Consider the following 14,646-nt stretch of genomic DNA (forward strand, 5'->3'; position numbering starts at 1 on the left):
GCAGAAAGTAAACCTCACAGAAAATCCAGAGTGTTGTCAAGAGGAAGATCGTAGACTCCAGAGCTGACAACGGAGACGAGCTGAGGGCCGCTCTCCAAGGGACCTGAGCTTCCTCATTATTACTCAGCAGGGCCACAATCTGATTGTCTCAGTGCCATGCTGCATTGATGCATTAATCCACAAAAAGGGAGGGAGGGCCAACCAAGTATTGGCTGCAAGAACCGTTCAGTTGGCTGACATTAATTGGGCTTTCATGGTTTCTAAATGTACAGTTGAAACCAGATATCTGCGTACAACATAATAAACCTCCCTTTTTCGTAATGCCTGGCATTAAATCAAGCCAAACCTTTCCTGTCACCAAAACAATATATATTTTCTAAAAGGCTGAATAATGAGAGAGGGAGATTAAAAAAAAAAAAGTTTTTCTAAACACAAAATGTTATATACATCTCCTTAGATTTGCTATATAAACTGTATGACTTGGGTCAAAGGTTTTCGGAGTCCTTCCACAAGCTTCTCACAAAGGTTTGTTGAAACTTTGACCGCTTCTCCGGAAAGAACTGCATGTGGGCTGCTATCACCTCACAAATTTTTTATGAGACTGAGACCATGCCTTTTTGACGACCAATGCAAAACATGTTTGTGGTATTTAAGTCGCTTCATCATTAATTGGTAGCATACTTTGGATCTTTGTGCCTTTTAGAAGATCCATTCATATCCAAACCTTCCTGGCTGATGGTTTGAGATGTTTCCTTTTGGTTCTCACCCAGCTGGGAAGCTTCTACCTCTCCCGCAAACACAACTACAATCATTATGGCCAAACGCTACGATTTTAGTTTCATCAGACCACAGGACATTTCTTCAAAAATCAGGTCTTTGTCCCTGAGGACATTTGCAAACTGTAATCTGGCTTTTTATCTTACCCTTCGAGTAATGGCTTTTTCCCCTCTCTGAGTGACTTCACAGGGCCTTTTTTCATCGCGGACAATGACGCTATCTTTTCAACTTCAGTCACTGTTTTCACAAGATTTCTTGCATTTCACAACAAAACGTGGCATCTGGAGGAGGCAGAACCCATCTCCTTACTGCAGGGTAACTTTGTTAGACATTCCCATGCTGTCGAGTTCCTTAAAATTGGTGCCTCCAATTACTCCAGTTGTCATTAGTGACTCCTATATGAAGCTTTCAAAAGCCATCTGAATTATTTGTTGTGTAAAGTTATTGCTACATTAGTGATTTTAAACTTCCGGCTTGCAAGAAATTTGAAAGGAATTCAAAAATTTTATATTTCATTGTAGCATTTTGCAAATGGATTAATAGAATAATTTTGGTAATGCTGATTCATTTAAAACAGGAGAAAGAATGTTTCTTCATATATAGCAAAAGATCTACTTTTTGCAAAGCATCCACACCTTAAAAGCAATTCCTCCTAATCCTTAGGCATCTGATCTACTGCCCAGGTAAGCTTGGCAAAAAATCTGATCCAGCTGAGGTGAACGTCTTCATGCACCTCCTATCTAATTGTGAAAGAGGAGCTGATGCACTAGGAATAGTCAAGAATCTTCTGCACAATCCCTCCCCTGTTTTCTATTTGTGTCCCCTCTGTTATGATTTAAGACCCCTCTCTCACAGGCAGACACACACATATCACATGTCCGCAGAGGTCAGAAAGCAGCTAATCGCTTCAAATGAAGATGCAAAGCTCTCGGTGCGATTAAAAGATTCTGTGACAAACGGCAACTATGCAGAGTTTTAACTCTGTAGTTCAAACAATCTGCAGAGAGGCTTGATAGGCATTTTTATTGCGTTTTGTTACAATTATTATGGATTAACGAATAAAGCCGACACTACAAACACTTTAAAATTGTAAACTACTTTTTCGAGAGATCCTCGAAAAAGGCAGGATATAATGTGTCACGAGAGTTGCCACACCTATTGGTCTTCTTTGTACAGAAGGAAAAACAATCCATTTGAGTTTGATAATTTGAGACAAGTCACCTTGTAACCAGGGGCACTTGTATTGAGAACATTACGTTGACGTCACGCTGCGTAGACTTGGGGTCATTGTTTTGTTTACATGGCTTCTTGTGAGGATCTGAAGCCTGGATATATTAGACAGATTGCGGCGAGGTGCAATCTGTCCCTTCCCACGGAGAGGTGGGTCTGTCCGTGTGAAGGGAAGTCTTTCTATGAGCATGTGAAAAAGTGTGCCACAATCAATCAAAAAGAAAAAAAAATCTACTTCACATTTTTGTTATTGTAAAGTACCTGAAAAGATGCAGCATCTTCATGCTTTTGGGTGCAGAATCGGGAGTAGAAAAACTACAAACTCTAACTCAAATATATTGCATAGTGATACGTGTATAAAAAATAAAAAAAACTCTTTCATTACAGTAACTTAATCTAATAGTGAGAAATGTGTATTGATCCAATGTTTAATTTGAGGACATTTGTTCAATGTGGAATGGAATCCAAGTTTGAGTAAAAATGTCAGCAAACAAGGCTGGATGAGGACTGAAGTTTATCTTGCCACCACACATAGTGAGGAGGACAGTAAATATATATATATATCCAAGGCTGCCTAAGAGAAAATGGCAGCATTGTTTTTTTTTTGTCCATTTTCAGTCATGTCCGAGTCTGTGCAGGTGAGACCCATTGAGATCTGAGGTTTCATTTTCAAGAGAGAGCTGATGAAATCATTCTACAATAGAAAGTAGCATTTGTTGCAAGTAAGCTTCGTTCAAATATTCCGCTCCATAACACGTCAAATTCAGCAATTAAACTGGGCAGTTGAGATTATTATTAAACGAAATTATTAAAAGTAATATAATTGAAATCCTTGAGCCATGCCGTTTAGCAGTAGGGAGTTTGAGCTACTGCAGGAAGTTGCATTTATATTCAGGCTTTCGGCAAATCTTCACCATGCTGAAAATCTTAGAACGCACCGTGACATAAAAACACGAAACAAGTGATTGATGAGTATACCAGAAAAAAAAAATGTTTAGATTTTTTCTGGGTTGTTTTTCTGAGCAAGACTAAACAGAGACAATATAACTTGCACACAGGAGTTTGGATATGATTGGCACAAAAAAAGATTACACAATAGACATTGTTCATGTTTTGTTTTGATTACAAATCCGAACATGCACAATACAGTAGTTGGCAGAAAACAAAAATGGGTGGTAACAACCAACAGTAATTCTGTTTACATTGCAAATGCTGTGCTGAGTACAAAGTGAGTGAATATTAGAAATGATGGGTGTTTTGGGGGGGAATAAAAGAATAAAATAAGAGAAAGTTTCAAAGCCAAGTCAGGGATGTCCTACTTTGTTCCTCAAGAGCTGCTAATTCTCCGGCACAGCTATTTTAAGCAAACAAATTGCCTCCTTAGCATGTATTAAGTTCTACCCGGGGACGTGGCAGAGACCTGTCATGTAATTCAAGTGCGTTGAAGCAGGGAAGCAACTTCAGCATGCATGACAGCGCCCCTAGAGGACACCGCTCAAGACGACGCTACTGGCGTAAGTATTTTTGAAGGCACAAATATAAACAGTCATTTCTCCCCAGACTAATATTTACAGTTCAGTTTATCGCACTACAAAACCTGCATTTTTTTGTCCTGACGCATCCCAAACCATCAGTTTTAAAATAAGCACATTTTTCTAGATCCTCTCCGTATGGCAATCAGCAGATTAAAAAGTGAAAACTTTTTTTCTTTCTACTATTATTCAAATTGTTACAACCTAACAAATCACCAGGCCTCTGTCAAACCTTTTTCAGAGTTTAAATTGCAGTGTCCAGTGTACCTTGTTTTGAATTGAATAAATATCAGATTAAGGCATGAAACATATAATTTGATGCATTAATGAGGAAAATCTTGAAATCAATTCATTTTCTGTTTCAAAACTACAACATGTTTTCTGAGTCTGCAAGTGCAATCTTCTTTTTTTATTAATATTTATGTTTAATTGTCAAAATAAAACAAAGTGAAAACATGTGCTGTTCTTCTCTGAAACAGAACTGGAAATGTCTAAAATCTGAATCTGAAGGTCAGACTGGACATTGTTCCTGCCTGTGAAAGCCTGATGGGTGCATTGTACTCTGATGCCGCTTTGTAACTTGGCAACTTTGTCCAGTAGGCTTTCAAATCCCTCTGGTGACACTTTAAGTGACTGTGTCAAATCTATCAACTTTTTCTGGGTGGTTTTAAGACTTTATGAGACCCCTGAAAGCACACATTTTCAAAGTGTTCTGTACCGCAGCAGTCACTCCCAGTCGGAGCCGGAGCTGCTGCCTCTGCGTCCCGACTGCTAATGGACGTAAATGTTCTTTACCTGAAATAAATCACTGCACAAAAATACAACTCTGTATCTCTGCTGATGTTTTTGTTTTGTTTAGACTGTCGTTAGAAATACAAAAAAAGCTATTATTTCTAATGTTCGACTCTCTGTACCTTCCTAAATGATTAAGCTCGGTAGAAACTAATCCAAGCTTAAAAAACCTAAACGGGAAAGAAAAAAATGAATAATTATTGAAAGGCTATAAAAGTTCCCTTTAAGCTCTTGGTATATTTAGGGAGTTTTTATTCATTACAAAATATATATAAAAAAAAATGTTTTTATTCATATGAAAGCAAAAAAAATAAAATACTTCTCTCTTAAAAAACATCGCTCAATGTTCCATTTTATCTGGATTTACTGTGTTATCTCTTCATGGTTTGACTGATTAAAATTCTGTTGGATAGTTTAACACTGGATATATCTGCCTTAAAACAAAAAAATATATATATTGATGGTTAAACTGTAAATGTAAATATTTTATTTGCAACAGTCAATGAAATTAACTAGAACTCACTTCATTAAATGTCCCACTTTAGCTCTGTTGTTGTGTTGTTGTGTGTTGCTTTATAGAATGAATAATTATTAGAAATGTTGTTTTTATAAATAAAAAAAATCTTGTCTAAATACATGTCAAAGATGTACTTTAAGAAATGGACATAAATAAATGAACATGTGCATAACACCCTAATGAACATGTTAGATGTTACATATTGGATTTATATTGATAAAATATTAAAATTATGTAGTACTTTATTAGTAAAACCTTAAACAAGTTGCTTTTATTGACTTCAGTTCAAATTCTATAATGTATTTATTTCTAATAAGAAGAAAGTGCTCAGGTGTTGCCCACTTTACCCAATGTGATATATTAATACTTAGTTTTTTAAATTATTTAAGTTTATACACATGAATGTGTCTAAAGGAACAATAAATGCATAACGGAAAGTAGAAGAAGAATAAAATATGCTCTATGGTGCAACAGTTTGAATTGTAACGCAAACTGGGGAAAGAAAAGACCATCAAGCACAGAGAAAAAGTTCCTCTTCGTACTTCTGTCTGTAATCGGTAGGGAAGGGCAACAGAGGAATGATCATTGTATTTTGCTGACGAACCACACCTATGACCTGCAGCTATTATATCGGCAGCTTGTTCATGCTGAGGTTAACAAATGTCCGACTGACTCGTTCTACAACACTTCCAGGTCACAGGATGCTTTTGTGAAAACAATAAAGAGCGGCGCTCACATCTGAGCTCCCATCTCTGGCTTTATTACACATCTAGGCCAAGTGCAGTAAATAAGTCAAATAGAATTAGTCATCGTGACACCAAACACGGCAGCAAAGAGACTCCTGCACACATGACCAGTCACCTAGGTCGTGCTTAACTCTGGAAATGATCAAAACTGAAACGAGCCAAAGCAGAGGAAAGATTGTGGGGGGGAAAAAGGATCACATAATGAGCTCAAAGTATGCACAAAACGAGGCACAAAATGCTTGTAATAGAAAAGGTTTGGATCAACAGCTCTTCTGGACTACAACATGTTTTAATGCTGGGCCTCGGGCAGCTTTCGGAGTGTTTTAACTTACTCACTTGGGGAAGGTTTTTTCCTCCTCTTCGCTCCACTGCTTTTTCATGAAATCCTCATATGGCAGAAACATGCAGAAACAAAACTGCTGCATGAGAGCCAGCAAATAGGCTGCTGTAGCTCTGCCTCTGTCTGCTTTTTGTTCTTTTTACTTTGTTTTTTATTGTTGTATTGCAACACAATGTGCATATTCTTGTAATTTGCAAAATCCTGCTATATTTTAGTGTAACAAAGACATATTTGATAAGAAAACTAATTTACTTCCTGGTTAATTTGATTTCCAGAATGCAACTCAGACTGACTTTTTTTTTCTTAATCAACAGACAAAATTACATTAAAAAAAAGAAAGCAGCACACTGTTGTGAGGGAGGTGCGTTTACCGTTATCCTGTGCTGAAATTGAAGCGCTGCAGTTTTACAAGTGAAATCCGAGTCCTTCTTAATCAGCCTCATAATAGTTGTCAGATTTTCCCCTTGAGTATTCCCCAGATATTTATAATTGAAGTCAGCGGCTGGACCTCATTCAGGCCATTCAGACACCTTTAATAGGCCATGCTTCTGCATGCCGCACAGACCGAGGCATGGCATTGTCCTGCTTAAATAACCCGGCCTCCGGGGGGAAAAAAAAAGAGTAGATGCTTCTGCAACAGTGGTATCTTCAAAAATATGCGGGTCAGCCATCCACTGGACTTTGATTCCGACCCAGATAGTGGCTTTTACACATTTGACTCATCCCTCAAAGATAAAAAAGACATTTCCCTTGTCTTTTTATCTCTCACCTGCTGGACTTGATGCCTGCTCTTCTAGTTATGAGGTGAAACCGTTGCGTAAGGTCCATCCCAGACTAGCTCACGTCCAGAGAACTCAGCTGTGTTTCTGAGCAGACTCCCCCCCCCACTGTGCAAATACAGTTTCAGGTTACATTTTCTCAATTCAGCAGCCAACTGTGCTGAGTGACAATAGTTTTCCAAGGTTCTCCTAAGCCCATGTGGCTAAATTGGTCACAGTAGCTAGGTGGGTTTTTTATGCAGCAAGAATGAAGAAGGAACAAATAAATCGGCATACTAAAAACGCTTTTGTGTTAAGATTTACTGTGATGTTTGCTTGATGTTTTGGACATGTCAGGCTTTTTCAAACTGCTATATTATTTTGTACCCACCCTCCTTCTTTAAATGCTTACTTTTTTTTTCAATCTGTACGAAATAACATATCCGTTCAGAAGTTTAAAAACAGGCCTAAGACCATCTGAAGTGTTGAAAGTCAACCAGCATTTTTCCTGGTTTCACACATACAAAATATGAATAAATATTGTTTTATTTGCTATTTTCCAGAAAGAAAAAATAATTGCAATACCAAGTAATACTTCAGGACACCAAGATTTATTCCTGAACGACTAAAACCTTTCTTAACTGGAACCAACGGGTTGAACCCAACTCCTGAAAATGCTTTACACATAGCGTTTTATGGCTAGGATTCGCAGAAACCATGCACAATAATGTATTTGCACTCTTGGTCTTATCTGTTTGGCTCATGTGTTTTGGACATCTGTAGCTATTGATTCTGCACATTTTTGACCGTCCTCACACTCAACCTCTCAGCATCAGCTGACCTTGCTCTGGCCTTCCGCTTCACATCTTTTTATGGTACCAGGCTGGAATTTGCTGATAATAGGTTTGCACTCAGGACCACCTAAGTTGAGACTGAGGTCAACAACGGGACTTCTTGTTTTAACTGTCAAAGTTACAAAACATTGTTGGTTACATTTAAGTTCAGTCAGGAGTACCGTAGAAGCAATCTGTATGACTTGTACCACATGAATTAATACTGATGTAGCCATGGAAGTGATTATACAAGCTGAATTCAATGGTTTGGAAGGGCAAAGAAATTCATTTGGCATTGTAATGTATGTAGGTTAATGTTTAAATCTAAGAAACCTCATCTACTGTTGTGGTTCTTTTTCTATCATGAGTAGAAGATACATTACAGCCACGAGGGCAGCCAGGAATTGTCACTTTCTGATGGTTTCGCATAAAAATGGCAACATGATGCTTTTTTTTCTTAATCAGAAATGTTGTCATACTGCACAGTGCTATTGTAAACATTTTGTTTTATGTTAAAACATAAAACAGGCCAATTTTCTGTCCAAGTGGTTTGTAGCTTCCACTGTTCCAATTTGGATTTGAAGATTATTTCACTTTAAGCTTCATCTTGAAAAGTGGAATTTCTGCCTCTTTGCGGCTTTGCAGCTTTGTGTCGCATAGAATCATAAAGTGGCTATTTAGTACTATATAGAGTGAGTCATTATCCTAATACGAGGGTAGAGTAAAATCAGTCAATCTTAGACGGCATTAATGGAGATTTTAAAAAGTCGGAAGGTAAGGATCGTCTGGATTCCTGTTCAGAATGGATGAAATAAGACGTGTAAGAAAATGAATCGCCATTAGTCAGAGCTTTGGCGCGTGTTGATTTGGAGCCTTTTTTCTCCATTTGTAAATTAACAGTTTGGCTGAATTCGGCTGCTGATGACGGCATGCCACCCAGAAATAGCTGCAGGATTGGTTGCCACAGCAAAATACAGTTTAGATTAACTGTAGATAGAATGGCAGACTTCAGCGCTGTCATCTCAAGGAACCCATCAGCCATAAATGGACCCCATTGTGGAATCGGTACATCAGACAGATGAGCATTTCAGCCAGTTTCTTGAAGGGAAATGTTCCCCCCCCCCACATCCCCCTTTATTTTCCTCTGGAATCAGGCGATGCGTATTTTGGCGAGGGGCCAGCTTCTCAGCTGGGGTCACGTCTGGCCCGGACCGTCCTCATCCAGATTTTTTTTTTTTTTGTCCTCTTCTTATTTTTGTTAAAAGGACATTCATTTCTCCAGGGCTTAGTAAGCAAGACCTAAGTAGAAGAAAAGCTTGTTTCTGTATTTTAACCTGCTCTTGCTGGTACTGAATCTAAAGAGATGAAACGAATCCAGTCAGAGGTTTACATCCACCCTTAGGAAAAAATGCCAAACTACTTTGGGGCTCTTAATTATGCAGTTCAGATGTTCTTTTTCTGAAGTGAAATGATTATTCAGCTAACGATCACAATAATTATATAATAGGAATTGCTTCAGGTCATTGTGAATTTTCCTTGAGGTATAAATTATACAGAGAAGCTCAAATTTATACTAACACCCTCACTAACAGACGGCTAACAGCCATCTAGCAAGTTGCGCTTCAACCACATGCATTGATGTGTTGCTGGCATCATTTTAGGTTGTGACAACTCTCCTTGGAAGAATTAGTAGAGATAATTTAGTTTCCTTGACTGAACCTGGCTTTAAGTGTAAACCACAAGTTTTCCACAGAGATAAGTTTGGAAGCAGTGGTGAGGGTCATTCCAGGTCGTCTCCATGCTGTTTTCTGACACTAAAACGAGTAAAAAGCAACCAAGAACAAATCAAATAAAGGCTGATGCATTTTCAAAAAAAAGATGTGTGCAATAAACACATTCCTCGTGGCAGGTTGAGCCAGATGGTTAAAGCTCTTCATCTTACCATATGGAAAGTGACATTGTGGGTGGACAAATCATTTGCTGCTTGCAGAGTGAGCTGTGTGGAGGGGTTGAGATTTATTTTTTTCATTACCATCTGTAAAAAACATTTTTTTTCTTCTTTTAGTTTACTTCCGTTTCCTTTAGTTGGAAATCAGCCAAACAGTTCTGGCGCCAAATTTTTGTTGGAACAGCAAAAGTAGTGTGAATATAAACAAACTGATCAAGATTCATCACTTCTCCTGCCACGTCTTATTGAAGGAGGTTTGATGGTACTGTGCAGAAAGGTTGGTGATGGCTACGAAAAGCATCTTGCTAATTACCCAAGAGACATAAAACACATACGAGTGGAGATGGGTGTTTGCATTTCAGCAAGGACATTTTCTGGGTTTGAGTGGGCTAGAAGAAATCCACAATAGATTGTCCACAGTTCATATATCTATCAATTCAAATGTTTATGTAAATAGTGGAGAAAAATCTTAAATTTGCATGATACTGAGAGCATGTAAACTTCTGACCATAAGTAAGATTCTGAAAATGACTTAAAGTTTTATGCTACTTCCCCATCTTTTACTCTGAAGTCTATTTTCCATAGCTGTAATCCTCTTTCATAAGATTTTAAGTGTTTTTAATTATGCTGATGTTCAGCTTTTGTAAGTGTTTTATTTGTTGCTCTGGTGTAATTTTATTTACTACTCCCTTGCCGTCTACAGTATGCTGAAAATAAATGAAAATGACTGTGCATGCTTGTTACGATGGGATTTGGCTGCATGTCTTCATGCACACACACACACACACACACACACACGCAAACACAGCACACACACACCCACACACACACACCTGTTTAAGTAATTATTAACCACAAAACTGCTATTAAGGTTGAAAATGGTCAAATCAAGATGCCTTTTCCTGCTCAGAGACGCATAAATCCAAGGTTCTTCTTGCAGTCTTGTGTTTATGTTCCTGTTTTTGCTGGTTGTTGTTGTTGTTGTTTTGAAGTGTTGCTGCTGTACGTTTCTGATACCTGTCTGGATTCACAGAGCGTGATAGCAGGCGCAGAAAGCCATTATGAACTCTGCTCTGAAATCTGGGGCACTCCAGCATTTTTCCATAATGTGACCTGATAAAAACCTTTTGGTATTTCACGCCGTTGAGACTATCTGTTATGAACACGACCCTGATCAAAGGACGGCGCATTTAAATACAAATAACTGATGTGATCAACTTAAAAGTTCTACTTTACCACTGTTTTCTATTTTCAGAACGGTTTCGAATGATAAATTATCAATGGGAATGTTTTGTTCAAGGAGGAAGTGAAACCTGGGCTCTATAGGGTAACCGTAGCCCACCGGTTGTGTTCAGAAAACTGTTGGACAGTCGTAGCTCAGTTTGGCATTTGATGGAGAGGGAAAAGAAAGCCAAGCCGATGACTGTCTCGTTTTGTGTTATAAATCACCACCAACATGAGCTGCATGTGTGCTGGCTGTGACTGGCTGTGAATCAGTGGTTTCCAGATGTCTCCAGTGCAACACATAACGCGACCCCCCCCCCCTTCCCCGCCCCCCTCTTATTGTGTCGCCAGGCTTCCTGGTTTGAACTGTTTCCAGCTCGGTCCCCTGTCCAAAGCAAAGGAAACTCATTTAGGATCAAAGAGTGCAGATGCAATATTAATCCAAACAGCAGATTCCTCTTTGGTATCATTCAGTAAAACCACAAATACAGATTCTGTTGTTTCCCATCCCTCTGTGTGAAAGAGGAGGGCTGTTTATCTCATGCCGCTGTCTTGGTGGAAACACAACTCTGTCACATGAGACACGGCTGACGGAGGATGCCGCAGTATTATAATTATGTGCATTTTTTAATGTTTCTCTTTCCCATCTGCAGATGCAAAATACCCCGATGCCAAAATTATGTGCAAACAAAGAAAAGCTTTGAATTAACGAGTACAACCCATGTAAGATTCCCCCCTGTTTCTATAAATATTAGGATGTTAAAGGTTAGGAGTAATTGCAAAAAAAATCACTTCTATTTTTTTTTATTAAGCAAAATATTGGGAAACATGTTCAGATTTTTAAAATAATATAAAAGAAATGAAAAAAATCCATTTGTTATCTGTATCTGCTCTTCCTCTGAGGGTGGTGGGAGGTCAGTGCCTTTCTCCAGTAGTTATCAGGTGAGAAGTGGTTAGCATACTGGACAGATCGCCAGTTCCTCACAGGGCAACGCAGAGACACACAACCATGCATTCACACACTCGTACCTGATGGCAGTCTGGAAAGACCAAACATCCTAAAGGACGTGAGGAACCCAGAAAGAACCCGTACAAGCACAGGGAGAACATGCAAACTCCATGGAGAAAGACACCTGGCTGGGATTTGATCCTGCAGGACTTTTTTTTGCTGCAAGGCAACAGCGCTACCAACTGCAACCATGGAAACAACCAAATGGCAGCAGTGTAAATAGTTTTTGTTTTTATTTACATTTCTTTTTGTTTCAAATTATTAAAATGACAAGATTATTTCACGCCCCTCGTGTTTTTGCGGTTCATGTGGTATTTCGCCATGATCTGTGGCTCTGTCCACAAATTTTCAATCTGATTGAAGTCAGAACATGATAAAAAAAAAGTAACAACAATGGTATAGTTATAAAAGGGGAAGCAGGAGGATCTTATGTTTCTTTCAGGGGTCCTAAAAGGTCGTTGGGTTTGATTTAGTTTAATCTTATTTCCTGTAAAGGAATTAAAGATTCATTGAGCTGGTCAGAGAGAAGACACGTTAATATTTGATTCTGTGATTAAGCCTGACCTCTGTCGCTCTCCTCTTCACTGTCTGCAGGTGTTTGCCGTTGTGAGCCTCCTCCCCTCGGCCTCCTTAGCAGATTTGACATGCGAAGCTCTGCTGGCAGGGAATGTCTCACGTAAGTCGAAGACGAGCATTAACTCGACGCTTATTACAACACTGCAGTCTGTTTTTTTTCTTTCTTTCTTTTCTTACAAGCAGCTATTTCCCAGAGCTGTCAGACCTGAGTGTTTGAGCTGCTTGGCTGCTAGAACACATGTGGGATTAAATTGATTTTCAGTCTTTTTTTTTCATGTCCATAACCTCTAAATGCCAAAACCTCATCTTCAGTCTCAACTTTGTCCTCTTGAATATTGGCAAAATGTCTTTTTATATTATTTAATTTCCTTGTAGAGCTCCTCACAAGTAAACGCAGACTAAGGAAAAGCAGGAAATATAAAGATTTCTCTTTTTTTTTTTTTTTTCAAAACAAAGTTGCCCCAGGTTGTTCCAACTGGATTCATAAGAAGTCTTTGTTTTCCATAAGCATAGTCTGGTGTAAAATTCAAACCATATGATGACCTTGAGGAAAAATACCACAGTCTGTATTTCTAAATGTTAATTAGTTTTATTTCAAATCCGAAATGCAAATATTACCACTGCTGCTAAAGAGTATCCTGCTGTCACAATAAGTAGCACCAACTGATTAGCCAGAGATCAATATTTGGAAGGGGAAATATGTGAAAATCAAAATTTTTTTCTCTTTATCAACACACTGGTTTTATTTTAAATACATGCAAAATATTCTATTGGCTGCAAAAATGCTACATTGCTAAATTTGTGTGCTTGCTTTTAAAGAAAGAAATGCCTTTTATGTACTTTTTTTGCACTCTGTTATGTAGGTGCTAAAATGTTCCATTCATGGACAGATGATGCATAATGAACAAGTAGATAATTCCTGCAAACTAAATGCCAAGATGGTTGTTTATCGGTGCCTTTCCTCAACGACCCATTTTCTGATCCAACACCCACATTGGCAGGATTACAGGGACATCCAATCCTCCAAATTAAACCACACAATGCATCCCACTGAGCAGCAGAATGATGCTGAGACACGATGGCGTAGCTCTCATATAGCCCTAAATATCTCCACTTAAAAATAGTCTAAGCTGTTAAATGACTTGCATACCCAACTTATTTATATTGCCGTATAATGTCACGCGCAGCTGAAGTCCATGTATGATGCTTCAATAACTTCAGACAACAATGTTCACAGTAGTTCTGCGCTATTAATTTCCTGACCTATACCATTAATTTTGCGGCCTCTCCTTTTCAGAAGTGTCGAGCTTGTTGCGCAATGCAAAATACGCACAGGCCACACCAGAGAAAATTAGTGATGCAAAACACTCCGTCTTTAACGTTGGTTCATTTAGTGAAGATTTATAGTCCAATTTAATTAATGAGGAGGAGAAATTCTGGAGAAACGTTGTCTGAAAGACCAAAAGTTGTCTTGGAGACAAAACAAAGTGGCACCCTTTAGAGGACTTTAAAAAATCTCTATTAAACCCAGTGGTGTAATTAAAAAGCCATCCAGTGGTTGTGCAAGTGTAACTTTTTTCACATAACTGGTCGTCATCGTACATGTGAAGGTTTGACTTTACCGCACCACGAACGCCTGGAAATATTCCAAAGACCGTGTTTTACTGCTTAATCTATGTACTGCAAGTCTGTTTTCAGGTGGTTCTTTTCAGGTTAGCCCTAAAAATGAACTTCAAGCTAATGTGTGTGATGGATGGAAGGGAAGCTAAAATACAGCTGGACTCTGTTTTCCAATTTATTTGTCTCAGACACAGAGAAAATATAGATACTGCTGCAGCTAGCTTTTGGGGCAAAACACACAGGGGAGCATTTGGAGATAAGTTATTCATTTTCATACAGTCTGCAGAAACCATTAGGTGTTTCGCAACAGACGATGCAGGAGAAGTAAAATCTGTAAGAGAAAGCATTTTCTCACCTGACAAACTTTATGCTCACAAACAATAACCGAGGTCATCTCAAAGGTCTGTCTGTTGACTCCTATGTGCAGCTAGCAGATTTAGCTGAGGCATAAATTATGTTGAGCTTTCATTCAACTTTGTGTTCTTTGTTTTAAATCTAACAATCCAGTTGTTTTAAAGATCTGGGGTAAAATGTATTTTTAACAGAGAGAAATTAGTGTTTCCTTCTCAGATACTGTTTGTAGCAAACAGACTCCCTCCAACCTTTTCTGTTGCCAATAAGTGGCTACATATCTCATTGAAAATGTTTTTTTTTTTATCAATGTGTCTACGAGTGTATCTTCAAGATGATGTCAAGAAATAAATGACTGTCTTCTAGATATGGAAGTTCTATGTGTTGTCTTTC

The 14,646-nt window shown here is 38.5% G+C and overlaps 1 protein-coding gene across 1 annotated transcript in view; it reads left to right on the plus strand.

Annotated features, from left to right (window-relative positions):
* Window positions 1-14,646, plus strand: part of LOC103481615 (corticotropin-releasing factor receptor 1-like) — an 89,811-nt gene that overhangs the window by 2,206 nt on the left and 72,959 nt on the right. Inside the window, exon 2 of the mRNA XM_008437205.2 lies at window positions 12,301-12,382. Within this exon, the coding sequence (XP_008435427.1) occupies window positions 12,301-12,382 (82 nt within the window). The remainder of the gene's footprint in view (window positions 1-12,300; window positions 12,383-14,646) is intronic.

This window comes from Poecilia reticulata, chromosome 19 (genome assembly GCF_904066995.2).
Source record: "Poecilia reticulata chromosome 19, P_reticulata-male-v2, whole genome shotgun sequence".
NCBI lineage: Eukaryota > Metazoa > Chordata > Actinopteri > Cyprinodontiformes > Poeciliidae > Poecilia > Poecilia reticulata.